Source organism: Anolis carolinensis, chromosome 5 (assembly GCF_035594765.1).
Source record: "Anolis carolinensis isolate JA03-04 chromosome 5, rAnoCar3.1.pri, whole genome shotgun sequence".
Lineage (NCBI taxonomy): Eukaryota > Metazoa > Chordata > Lepidosauria > Squamata > Dactyloidae > Anolis > Anolis carolinensis.
Window position 1 is genome coordinate 74,627,710 of NC_085845.1, and position 13,960 is coordinate 74,641,669.

Sequence of the window (13,960 nt, forward strand, 5' to 3'; positions counted from 1 at the left end):
CACGTGACAACAATATATTTCTCTGAGGCTTCATCTACACTGCCATATAAAATCCAGATTATTTTATTTGAACTGGATTACATGGTAATGTAGGTAAAAGTAAAGGTTTTCCCCTGACATTAAGGCTAGTCGTGTCTGACCCTAGGGGTTGGTGCTCATCTCCATTTCTAAGCCAAAGAGCTGGCGTTGTCCGTAGACACCTCCAGGGTCATGTGGCTGGCATGACTGCACGGAGCGTTGTTACCTTCTCGCTCCGTGCAGATACCGATTTTCTGGATCCGGCACAGTCTGGCTTCAGGCCGGGGCATGGTACCGAGACAGCCTTGGTCGCCTTAGTCGATGATCTACGCCGGGAACTGGACAGGGGGAGTGTGTCCCTGCTGGTTCTGCTGGACCTCTCAGCGGCCTTCGATACCGTCGATCACGGTATCCTTCTGGGGTGCCTCGCTGGGATGGGGCTCGGAGGTACTGTTCTGCAGTGGCTCCGGTCCTTCCTGGAGGGCCGTTCCCAGATGGTGTCATTGGGGGACGCCTGCTCGGCCCCACAACCATTGTCTTGTGGGGTCCCGCAGGGTTCAGTACTGTCCCCCATGTTGTTCAACATCTACATGAAGCCACTGGGAGAGATCATCCGGAGTTTCGGGGTCCGGGGTCATCTGCACGCAGATGATGTCCAGCTCTGTCACTCCTTCCCACCTGTCACTAAGGAGGCTGTCCAGGTCCTGAACCGGTGTCTGGCTGCTGTGTCGGACTGGATGAGGGTGAACAAATTGAAACTGAATCCAGACAAGACAGAGGTCCTCCTGGTCAGTCGTAGGGCCGAACAGGGAATAGGGTTACAGCCTGTGCTGGACGGGGTCGCACTCCCCCTGAAGACACAGGTTCGCAGTCTGGGGGTCCTCCTGGACTCATCGCTGAGCCTGGAGCCCCAGGTCTCGGCAGTGGCCAGGGGAGCCTTCGCACAACTAAGACTTGTGCGCCAGCTGCGCCCGTTCCTTGGGAGGTCTGACTTGGCCACGGTGCTCCACGCTCTGGTTACAGCTCGTTTGGACTACTGCAACGCTCTCTACGTGGGGTTGCCTTTGAAAATGGCCTGGAAGCTCCAACTAGTACAACAGGCGGCAGCCAGATTAATAACTGGGGCAGCTTACAGGGAGCATACCACCCCCTTGTTAAGACAGCTCCACTGGCTGCCGATATGCTACCGAGCCCAATTCAAAGTGCTGGTCTTGACCTATAAAGCCCTTAACGGTTCTGGCCCAATCTACTTGTCCGAACGTATCTCCTCCTATGAGCCAGGAAGATCCCTAAGGTCATCTGGAGAGGCCCTGCTCTCGGTCCCGCCTGCCTCACAGGCACGGCTGGTGGGGACGAGGGACAGGGCCTTCTCGGTGGTGGCTCCCCGGCTGTGGAACACCCTCCCCAGAGAAACACGGCACGCTCCAACCCTTCTGAGTTTTAGAAAAGCCCTGAAAACATGGCTATGTGCCCAGGCTTTCAAAGATTAAATGATAAAAGACGACCCCGGACTGATTTACGGCTACAGCACAAGGATTTTGGAGGAATGGATTTTAATCATATGTTTTATATTTTTCTATTGTTTTAATTGTTTTATTGGATTTTCATTGCTGTTTTAATTATGTGCAGGCATTGAATTGTTGCCAATTTGTATGCTGCCCTGAGTCCCTTCGGGTGAGAAGGGCGGGATATAAATGTTGTAAATAAATAAATAAATAAATACTTATTGATTTACTCACATTTGCATGTTTTGAACTGCTAAGTTGACATAAGCTGGGGCTAACAGCGGGAGCTCACCTTGCTCCCTGGATTCGAACCTGTGACCTTTTGGTCAGTATGTTCAGCAGCTCAGTGGTTTAACTCGATGTTCCATTGGGGGCTCATATGGTAATGTAGACTCATATAATCCAGTTCAAAGCAAATTATCTGTAGATCCAGTTTGAGGAAGTGAAATGTTTTCTGAATGCATGAGGATTTAAACTGGGATGCATACATTTTTTCATTTTGGGGTAGTGGTTTGTTCTGAAAGCTGTTGTTGTCTATACTTGCAACAGTTTGTTTGTTGCTTTCTTGCGTCAACCCACCTCCGCATTCGACACCGTCCCTTATCTATGTATCTTGGAGGAAGTGCCATGATTGATGCCAGGGAATGATAGAATGAGCTTCCCAATGACAGTCCCTCCTCTTTCCTTATCTTCGTTTTGCATATGGCCAGACTTCCTTTTAGGATTTTCTTTTTCAAAAAGAAAAATAAGGAAGCCAAAAAGGAGCCAGCCTTCCTGTTGTTGTTTTAAAATAACTTCCTCTATCTTCTTCCTTTGGGGAAGGGGGGGTGGGGGGAGGTTGATGCTGCCTGGACACTTCCTACCTAAATTCCAGTATCCTAGAGAATCCCATTAGGGACCTCAATGATTTTTACGTCCCTCTCTGTCTTCCTCTCAAACCAAATTAACTCAAATTGTCCATTTTATGAATGGAGGTTTGTTCTCAGAATAGCTGCTGATACCCCCTACCCCACCATGAATATCCTGATTGAGTTGCCTTATTCAGAATAATAAGGAAGGAATTTCCCTCTAGGGCCTGGGAATTTCTATTTTTATGTAGTGACAAAGTCTTGGAAAGCTGGGCATGATTGATTTCATTTTTTACTTGCTTGTGTCCCTGGTGTTGCCCAGGTTATTTGAAAAAGTCATGTTTTTTTAGTTGTACAAAATGCATAAGGTTTCAATTAATGACAACTAGCATCATGCCAGGTCAACCCCAAGAAACTCCAGAGTGTTCATTGATTGTAGGTGTACTATAAATCCCAATACTTACAGTGCCAAAATGTCCAGGCCAATTCCCCTCAAAACCCACCAGTATTCAAATTTAGGCATATTGGGGATGCATGCCAAGTTTGGTCCAGATCCATCATTGTTTGGATTCATAGTGTGCTCTGGATGTAGGTAATCTCTACCTCCTATTAATCCCACCAAAGACCTCCAGTATTTTTTTTCTTGATCATGGGGGTTCTGTGTGCCAGTTTAGTTCCAGGTCCATCATTGGTGGAGTTCAGAGTGCTCTTAGATTGCAGGTGAACTTTATATCTCAGTACCTACAACTTCAAAATGTCCAAACCAATTCCCCTCAAAACCCACCAGTATTCAAATTTGGGCATATCGGGTATGCATGCCAAGTTTGGTCCAGATCCATCATTATTTGGGTTCATAGTGCGCTCTGGATGTAGGGAACTACAACTCCTATAAATCCTTCCAAAGACCTCCAGTATTTTGTGTGGGTCATGGGGGTTCTGTGTACCATGTTAGTTCCAGGTCAATCATTGGCAGAGTTCAGAGTGCTCTTAGATTGCAGGTGAACTATATATCCCAGTAGCTACAACTCCTATAAATCATGATGAATTCATCCCAAACCTCTCCAGTATGTTTAGTTGCTGATCAATTCCTCTGTCTGCTATGTGCCATAGAAAATATAGTAGAGTTCCGCTTATCCAACCTTCGCTTATCCAACGTTCTGGATTATCCAATGCAGTCTGCCTCCTGCCTGGATCCACAGCTGTTTCTCCCAAACAAATGGCACACTTGTTTTAAAACATTATGTTTTGGTGCTTGATTTGTAAAATCATAATGTAATATGACGTTTAATAGGCTTTTACTTAATCCTTCCTTATTATCCAACATTTTTGCTTATCCAACTTTTTGCCAGCCCATTTTGTGTTGGATAAGCGAGACTCTACGGTAATATGAAAGGGTTATGGGAGAGGCAGATCATGCAAATTCCACACCAATGGAGAGAGTAAGAAACATTGGGATGTTTGTGGTGGAGGAAAAACATAAAATCTAGGATGAAATTGTCCCAGTATAAAAGCCTTCACTTAGGTGGTGAACAGCATGGTGATTGTGGAGGACATTGGCAGGAGTCTTGGACAAGTTTACGGTGTTCTCTATAACCTGCAATGTCATTGGGGGGTGGGCCATTGATGTCTCCTGAGTAGCGGGAGCTTGTCTGTGTGAGTTGACACCCCAGCCACACACATACATACATATTTTTACTTTCATTATGTGTATAGATAAGAACGCCCTGCAGCTAAATCTTGTATTGTGCCCTCATCCACGGAATGCACTGCCACTGGAGAAAATTCCAATAAACCATGTCATTTTCCAAGATACTATAAATTGTAAGGGATTTTTTGGAGTTCCTTTCTCTGTCAATCCCCTCCCGTGACACTTTGAGTCCTCACTGGGTTCTCTTGTTCAAAATTTTGTATTTTCTGCTCCTTTAGGTTAATCCATCCAAGCTGATAGTATTCTCCCCCCCCCCCCCCCCCAGTGGCCTAGTTTTGTGGACTATCACTACAGTGGACTCAAGCTCCCTTGCAGAGCTTGGAATGTTCCTTTTGAAAGGCATTATTGTTTTGAAGTCCTTCGTTGCTTTTACTTGTCTGTTACCATTAGAAGACTAAAGCATTACAAATATGTTATCTCTTTATTATTCATTTTAAATTAAAAAAATTCTCCTAATCCCCATGCCTTGTAAAAATATTATCCAAACTGACCCTAGGAAAAATAACATTTCAGGACTCACCAGTAAGTATTACTACTTACACTCCAAGACTGATTGTGTAACCAGTCCTTAAATTACTTGCACTGGCCTAATTAGGCTGTAGAAATGTAAACTGTTTATTTTTATATGCAAATGTTATTAATTTAAAAAAGCATTACATTGTTTTAAAAATTAGACCATATGAAATGGCTTACTGTTGTTTTGGTCTCTATTCTTCACTCTGAGAATGCTTAAATGTACCTCAGTCTGAGTATATTTAAATGTTTACGTTTCTGCGAGTTTTCTGGGCTGTATGGCCATGTTCCAGAAGCATTCTCTCCTGACATTTTGCTCACATCTATGGCAGGCATCCTCAGAGGTTGTGAGGTCTGTTGGAAACTATGCAAATGGGGTTTATATATCTGTGGAAGGTCTAGGGTGGGAGAAAGAACTCTTGTCTGTTTTAGGCAAGTGTGAATGTTACAATTGGCATTGAATTAGCATTGAATTTTCAACAGACCTCACAACTGCTGAGGATGTCTGCCATATATGTGGGCAAAACGTCAGGAAAGAATGCTTCTGGAACATGGCCATACAGCCCAGAACACTCACAGCAACCTAGTGATTCTAGCCATTAAAGCCTCGGACAACATATTTAAATGTTTTTTTCCCCAACCCAAGAGGACAAGAAATAAACATTTAATAGAAGACTTTCATAAAGCACTTATTTACAGGTAATTTTGTTATTGAGAATGCATTGTTTTTTAGCTGTGTTCCTCTACATCCATTTACACAGGGATTCCAACAGCATTCATCCAGGTTTTGGAATTGTTTCAATACTTCATGGCATCAGATGTTCCCACACTAATTTCTCTTATTAAAGTTTACAGGCACACTTTTGTCCTGTGCGCATAATTATTTAGTCATTTACTATGACATACAAACATACAAAAACTTGAAGTGTCATTTTGTGGTCATTATTTCTCTTACAGCCAAGCTGGACTAGGAAACAATCCTTATTCCTGTAAGAAATGGAAAGATATAACTGACAGAAGAGGTGGGAATCAGATTGAAATCATGAAACCTCAGTCTGCTTTTATTGCTGGGAAAAGGAAGGTGAGCTTGACATCTGCTTTCTGTCTTTGCAATGTTTTTTGAAGGACTCAAAGGAGATCTAAGTTAGTGGCTTACCTGGCATTACTATGCTATTGTATATATTGGGATTTTGGTATCCTTGGGGTCCTGGAGCCAAACCAGAGTGATAGGCATTTCTAATGGTTTAGTACAGTCCTCGTACCTATGCGGGATATGTTCTTGAATTTATCATTGGCAATATGAAATTGTGGATAACAGCAAACCTTGTTGAAATGAATGAACTCTACCGGGAGTTACAATAAAGTCACTGTGGACACTACTCTGTAGTAGCTTTTGGTGGAAACATATTTTAGAATCAACTGGAGGACCTAGACCAGTGGTTCTCAGCCTGTGGCTCCCCAGATGTTTGGGCCTTCAACTCCCCAGAAATCCTAACAGCTGGTAAACTGGCTGTGATTTCTGGGAGCTGTAGGTCAAAACACTTGGGGACCTACAGGTTGAGAACCATTGACCTGGAAGATTTCTAGAGAGGACATATTTTGTCAGATGGGGATAGGCAAAACCGTGGATCCTTGGCTCCATATGGATGATGATGGTACTAACCCTCTTGCATAATGGCAGATGTCATTTAAGCATGTATGAGAACAGAATCTATGCAAATTCGTTGAGAGTTAAGTCTCACTTTGTGTTTGGTAGGATTTGCTGTGCTTTGGATTGCAGCTGAAGGCCGAATTCCTGACTGAATTATTAGAATGTAAATCATGTAGCACACCATGAGACACACTTTTGTATAAACATGCTTCAAGTTGGCCAAAAGGAATGTGGTAGAAAGTGTTCTATTTTGGGTTTAACTAAAAATGTTAAGATCTCGGTTGGCCAAAGTCAGATCTCTATTGACAATTGTAGCAAGATAGTTTAGGAAAGTTAAACAATTTCACTTTTGTTTGCCAGAATGGGTAAAGCAGCAGGTCATGTAAGATGCAGATGCAAACAGGATACTCAAACAATGGTAGGTTGTATTGGGCTGAATTTAAAATAGCCTGAGTAGCTACAGCTGACTTATTGTGTGGGATTTGGAGAAGCCCTGCAGCACCAGCGTGGCCTGACTTTGCTTTTCCTCTCTTTCTTGTAGACCGTAAGCACTCTTGTCATTCAAGCTGCAAATGTATCTGCTCTGTATAGATGTGTGGCTAGCAATAAAGCTGGAGAAGGCGAGAGGGTGATCTCCTTTCATGTTTCCAGTAAGTACTTCAAGGGGGTTTACAAATAATATCTCAACCAATTTCATTAAATGCATTAGAGTCCTTATCGGATTGTATTGGAGTGGGAATAATGTGGCCTTCCGGAATCATAATAATAGTCATCATCACAATCCTCCTTCTCCTCCTCTTTTTTTGATTTCAGTAATGGCATGTCCCAATTTTGAAAAAATAATAATATAATTACATCATATATGAAAAGGTAATGGAAGTAGCAATCCATCAGTATCTAGACAGAAATCCCTTCTGCACTGCAATGTACAATCCAGATTAACTGCTTGGAACTGGATTATATGGCAGTGTAGACTCATATCATCCAGTTCAAAGCAGATAATGTGAATTATCTGTTTTGATAATCTGGATTATGTGACAGTTTAGAATAGGCCAAAATCTGCCCGTTGCCTGCTCTTTGTTCAGTACCACCAGGAGTAGAGAACTGTGTAAGGACTAGGTGCCAATATCATCCCAGAAAGGCCAGATATTTTCCTTTACATCCCCTCTCAGCAACAGAACATGAGATCTAGGTTTTCTGCATAATTTGGTGGTAGTAAACACTCCAGAATTGGGCCATTTTGTAAAACAAACAAACAAACATTGGAGCCCAGAACAACACCCAAAGTCAAACCAATAGAGGTTTGCCAGAAGCACTGATATAGTGAGCTATTTGTTGCAACTGCTTTGGGCACTGCAATATTTCTTAATAATTTTAATAGGCCATAGTGTGCCAAACAGTTTGATTATTTTATTTATTTATTATGTTTATTTATATTCCACTTAAAATATACAAATATTAAAACAGTATTAAGCATCATTAATATTACAAACGATCCAGGTTAAAATCATAAAAGCACATAAAACCATATTAAATAATCTTTCCACGAATAACTCTCCATATGTATGCTGTTTGTATAATTTGTGTGTTTCTTAGTAGTCACATTGATTCATTGGTATTTTGTGCAGCAAACACAAAGCACACAAAATAGTAAACAGAGTCTGCAACAATTACTTCTTTGGACTAGAACTTCCAGAATCCTACAACCAGAAGTGACCATGCGATCTGGCAATTCTGGGTGTTGTAGTCTCAGGCCCCTTCTACACTGCTGTATAAAATCCAGATTATCTGCTTGTGGTAATGTAGACTCATATAATCAAGTTCAAAGCAGATTATGTGAATGATCTGCTTTGATAATCTGGATTATATAGCAGTGTAGGAGGGGCCTCAAATAATATATTTTCCAAGCTCTAAGATGATAATATACCCTGTTTCCTCCCAAAATAAGATCTATCCCGAAAATAAGACCTATCATGATTTTTCAGCATTTCTGAAAATGCTCGAAATATAAGCCCCTTTAAAAAAAATAAGCCCTAGATATAGTTCATTTCAAAAGTCATTTTGGAAAAATAAGACTGCCCCTGAAAACAAGCACTAAAGCATCTTTTGGAGCCAAAATTAATATAAGACCCAGTCATATTTTGGGGGAAACAAGGTAGTGACATATAAGGATTGAAATTCATATATTTTCAAAATGATTACATTACATGAACATTTCCATAAGAAAACTACTGGAGGTGTGGAAGTCTCTGGGCATGATGGATGATCTCTCTATCTGAGTAATTCCATTTTTGTCATCATAGGAGGCCTTGAAATTAATCTTCAGCCCCAAGGCCAGCCTACTGAGAAGCACAATGTCTCCTTGCGCTGCACGGCAGACAGACTCACTTTTGAGAACCTGACTTGGTTTAAGCTGAACCCTCGGGCCTCCATGACGAAACTTGGCAGACTTCCCATGCCCGTTTGCAAGAACCTGGAGGCTCTTCAGCGGCTGAGCGCCACGACTTCAAGCGCCAACGGGGAAAATGTCACCATGGAGCTCCTTCTCCAAAACATCTCCCTACAAGATAGCGGGGATTATGTGTGCATCGCGCAAGACAAAAAGACCAAATTGAGACACTGCCTTGTCAAACATCTCACTGTTCAAGGTATGCTCTTGCTGTTCATTGAGAAGAGAAGCTTTGTCACATCATGATTAAGAATTGATAGGGTTTGTATTTCCTTTTTAACCACAGCTCCCATATTTCTCGGCCAGCAATGGACAATTTCCAAAGTAGCAGGGGTTTCTGGAAGTTGTCATGGAAAAATGTAACTTTTCAGGCTTCAGGGATGGATTGCCCTGTCTACTTATGGCCATTTTAACTTTTCCTTACTTCATTGCATCTTATTCATCAATACAGTGTTTGGTTATTTTTTTTAAAATTACAAAAATTGTCATTTTCGAATGCATATTTTAAAATATTTCCTTTTTAAATAGGCACTTTAAATACATATTTTTGAGTCAATAATTTTTGGAATATTTGGGAAGAGTAGAAGTAGTGAATTCCTGCTGTTTTAACCAGTGCACTTCTGATACGTTAAGGATCACTCTGTAATTGGGCTGTACGTGAGTTTATTTCATCTGAGGGCCTTTCCATATAGCCATATAACCCAGAATATCAAGGCAGAAAATCCCACAATATCTGCTTTGAACTGGGTTATCTGAGTCCACACTGCCATATATTCCAATTCAAAGCTGATAATGTGGGATTTTATTCAGCTGTGTGAAAGGGGCCTGAGTTTCCAGTCCAATTGGTTTGTAGATGGCATGAGAATACTGAAGCAAAATAAAGAATGAAGAAAATAATGAAAAAAGCACTTCTACATTATAATGACATTATGGAATTTATTGTGTAGATGTTGTGTAGCTTCCCTAACTTTTGAAATTGGTTCCAACAATGCTTTATATGGTAGATAGGTAAAGGTTTTCCCCTGACGTTAAGTCCAGTCATGTCTGACTCTGGGGGTTGGTGCTCATCTCCATTTCTAAGCCGAAGAGCCGGCGTTGTCCGTAGACACCTCCAAGGTCATGTGGCTGGCATGACTGCATGGAGCGCCGTTACCTTCCTGCCGGAGTGGTACCTATTGATCTACTCACATTGGCATGTTTTCTAACTGCTAGGTTGGCAGGAGCTGGTGCTAACTGCGGCCGCTCCCGCCGCTCCTGGGGATTGAACCTGGGACCTTTCGGTCTCCAGCTCAGTGCTTTAACGCACTTCGCCACCGGGGCTCCTAATGTGGTAGATAGTTGCTGCTATTCACGATACTGAAAATATGCCATGCCCCCTTCCGCACTGCTGAATAAAATCCCACATTTTCTGTTTTGAACTGGAATATATGGCCGTGTGGACTTAGATAACCCAGTTCAAAGCAGATATTGTTGGATTTTCTTCCTTGATATTCTGGGATATAGAGCTGTATGGAAGGGCCCTGAGTTAGTTAATTCCATATCGTAGGTGGAATCTGATAACTTAATGACTTAGGATTGTGATTCCAAAATTGCTATTTGAAAAATATTTGATAATTAATTTTCTCTTTTCCGAACAGAACCAGTGGCACCTACAATTATGGGAAACCTTGAGAATCAAACGACAAATATTGGAGAAACAATACAAGTATCATGTGTAGCAAATGGAATTCCTTCACCACTCATTACCTGGTTTAAAAACAACGAAACTCTTGTTGAAGATTCAGGTGAGATTGAATATAGTGTCTGGCAGGTTCACTTGCCAAGTTGCTTATGTTGTTGTTTTTGTTGTTGTTGTTGTTTGTTGTTATAAATATCCCGCTACCATCTCCCAGAGAGACTCGGGGCGGCTCCCCATTGATTTTTATTACGCTTTAGGTATTTCTTGTGCAGGAAGCATCTTTCACATTACATTATTTTTCCTGCCTGATCATAGCTGTAGAATGAGATCAGTCCTTATTGTGTGTTAGCTGTTGCTCCACTGCTTGTTTAAGGAATATGGGAGCAGGTGAGCAACTCCAGTCTCTGCCCAGTCTGAACAGTATATGCTGTAAGCAGTGGATCCTATATTGGGAACACTATAGTGGTCGCACGTATAACACTATGTAACAAAATTTGAAAACACTTCTGTTCCTGCCTTGAAAGTGTTATTTCCTGTTTCATTGTGTGGTACCTACTTTGAACGTAGTTTTTATACTCCAGAAACTTAGCTTTTGTGGCTTCCACAAAATGTTGAATTGGTTGAGACTCAATGAGACATTTATGGAAAAACGATGGCAAAATGTGCTGCAGAATTTCCTGCAACCCCCCCCCCCCTTTTTTTGCAGTTAATAAACTTTTCCATATTTTTATGATAGAACCAATTAGGAAATGACATTTATAACCCAGGAACAAAAATAGTGTAATTTTGAGAACAGAGCCTATAACATTTAGTTCCTGGTGTATACACCCAGTTAACACATTAATATTATGCCTCGAATTTACCAATCTCATTCTTCTTATGATTTACTCACTATTAATATAATAATGTAAAAGGATCTTTAAAAGGAAAATTCGATGGATTCCTGGAAGATTCCTGATGGTTGCTATTCTGTTGTTGCTTTGTACTTTTAAGTCAGCTGTGACTTATGGCAACCGTATCACCAAATTTGCTTGGCATATGTGACTTGGGTTTTGCATAAGTATAATGGTTTGCACAAAATATTGTGTGTGACAGTGTGCAAGATTGCTGGCTTTTTCATAAAAATCCTGAATGCACATAGTTGTACCTATCTGGAAGGTGTTTATACAATCCTTCACAATTGTTGCATAAAGAAACCATATCTTTTGGTGCAGAATAATTTCCTCAAGAATACCAGGATGTGTTAATATTAGGTAAAATCTGCACAAAATGCTGTTCACTGTGCCATTTTTCCATTTGCAGCCAAAAAGAAATAGCAAATATTAGTTCAGTTCCAAATATGATCCGGGACAAGCTATTTTGGACAACAGCTCCCAGAATCCCCCAATGATTGGGGTGAAGCGGGACCTGGGAGTTCAATAAAGTAACTTTTTAAAGTTGCCCATGATAGATTCTCAGCCTTGATAGCAAGTTTGGGAGCTTGATCCTGGCTCAGTCTAAGATCTGCATCCATTTCCCATTTTCTGCTATTTGAACAAAAGATATGGAGTAGAGTTTCTTGAATGTGCCTTACCATATTTCATACGCATTTGGAGATTTAAAAAGAAAGCATACAAAATGTATATGCTTCAATGTCTCCTGCTCAGCCACAAAATCTAATCCACACAGACAATAGCAGCAGAAGAGTAATTGTGGTGTTTCTCTTCTCTGTAAGGCATTATTTTGAAAGATGGGAACAGGAATCTAACCATCCGAAGGGTAAGGAAGGAGGATGAAGGGATCTACACCTGCCGTGCCTGCAATGTTCTAGGCTGCACAAAAGCAGCAGCAGTTTTTGAAGTGGAAGGTTAGTATCACTGTGCAATGGGAAAGATTTCCTCTGTCTTAGGTTTTTATCTTCACTTCACTTCACTTTATTTCTTAATTAGTCGTCTCCACCAGGGTGCTCTGAGCGACTTACAATTTAAAATATCATTCCATAATATAAAAACATTCAACATAAAAACATTCAACAGTGACTATTTGGCAAATTAGATCTGATTTACTTAAATGCACAACCAAACAGCCAATATTTGATTTGATCCATGTTTACACTGAGGCCCCTTGCACACTGCCATGTAATCCAGATTACCAAAGCAGATAATCCACATTATCTGCTTTGAACTGGATTATACGAGAATACACTGTCAGCAAAGGTAAAAACCTTAGGTTGCAGAGTATCAAAAGAAAAATATAATAAGGCTGCAGCAGAAACAAAGCCCCGAAGTAAGAAGCTACATTGTAGCATAAAGTCATCTTACTTTATTGCTGTAACAGAAGCATAATACAGGAACAAAAAACTCAGAGAGAGAATACAGGCAGAATGCAGAGAATATATAAATGAAAAACATAGCTCCACCTGTATCTGATTGATAAAGCTCAAAATACAAGCATACTACCAGTTAAAGGTACAGACCTACTGACTAAACATGAACTATATAATTTTGCAAACATTATAATACTTTCAACATACACTGCCACATAATCTAGTTAAAGCAGATAATCTGGATTTTATATGGCAGTGTAGAAGGTGCCTGAATACCCAGTCTGTTAAACCCTTGTGCCAGCTGAACTGCTGACCTGAAGGTTGGATTGTTGACCTAAAATTGGCTATTCGAATTCATGGATGGGGTGAGCTCCCATCTGTCAGCTCTAGCTTGCGGGGACATGAGAGAAGCCTCCCAGCATGATGATAACACATTCGGGTGTACCCTGGGCAACATCTCTGTAGACAGTCAATTGTCTCACACCAGAAGCATATTGCAGTATGTTCTCAACTTTCTTCTAACACAATAAAAAAACATCTCTCTGGTGGATAGATTATGCTTAAGTGACTAAATGGAATTGGGGTAGATGGAAACCAAAGTTGCAAAAATAGGGTATGCAGAAGCTTTGTTGCAAGAAACAGGGGCCAGGGAGTGCCAAGTCCAAAAAGAAGACAGAACGGAAAAGGCTAGGAAGATGCAAAGTATACAGAGAGCAATGCTATAAGAGCGGCATTCCATGGACGCCGATATTAAAAAACAAGGGAGTTAAGGATGGATGGGAGTTTTTCAAAAGTGAAATACTCAAGGCGCAAATGCAAACAGTGCCAACAAAGAAGAAAAATAAGACAAGTGCAAAGAAGCCAGAATGGATGTCCAAAGAACTTCTAACCGAGCTAAAGCTCAAAAGTGACATGCACAAGAAGTGGAAAAGGGGAGAAATCACCAAAGAAGAATTCAAACATATAGCCAACACCTGTAGGGAAAAGGTTCGCAAGGCTAAAGCGCAAAATGAGCTCAGGCTTGCCAGGGACATAAAAAACAACAAAAAAGGCTTTTTTGCTTACGTTGGTAGAAAAAGGAAGAAAAAGGAGGCGATAGGGCCATTGCAAGGAGAAGATGGGGTGATGGCGACAGGGGACAGGGAAAAGGCAGAACTACTTAATGCCTTCTTTGCCTCAGTCTTCTCACAAAAAGAAAGCCATCTTCAACCTCAAAAACATGGAATGGACGAAGGATTGGGGGAAATCCAACCTCAAATAGGGAAACAAGTTGTCCAGGAACACC

At 41.2% G+C, this 13,960-nt stretch overlaps 1 protein-coding gene across 1 annotated transcript in view; it reads left to right on the top strand.

Moving 5' to 3' along the window:
* kdr (kinase insert domain receptor) overlaps positions 1 to 13,960 on the top strand; it is a 65,175-nt gene that overhangs the window by 25,245 nt on the left and 25,970 nt on the right. Inside the window, exons 11-15 of the mRNA XM_008111680.3 lie at positions 5,550 to 5,673; positions 6,785 to 6,893; positions 8,547 to 8,891; positions 10,330 to 10,476; positions 12,085 to 12,216. Of these exons, the coding sequence (XP_008109887.2) occupies positions 5,550 to 5,673; positions 6,785 to 6,893; positions 8,547 to 8,891; positions 10,330 to 10,476; positions 12,085 to 12,216 (857 nt within the window). The remainder of the gene's footprint in view (positions 1 to 5,549; positions 5,674 to 6,784; positions 6,894 to 8,546; positions 8,892 to 10,329; positions 10,477 to 12,084; positions 12,217 to 13,960) is intronic.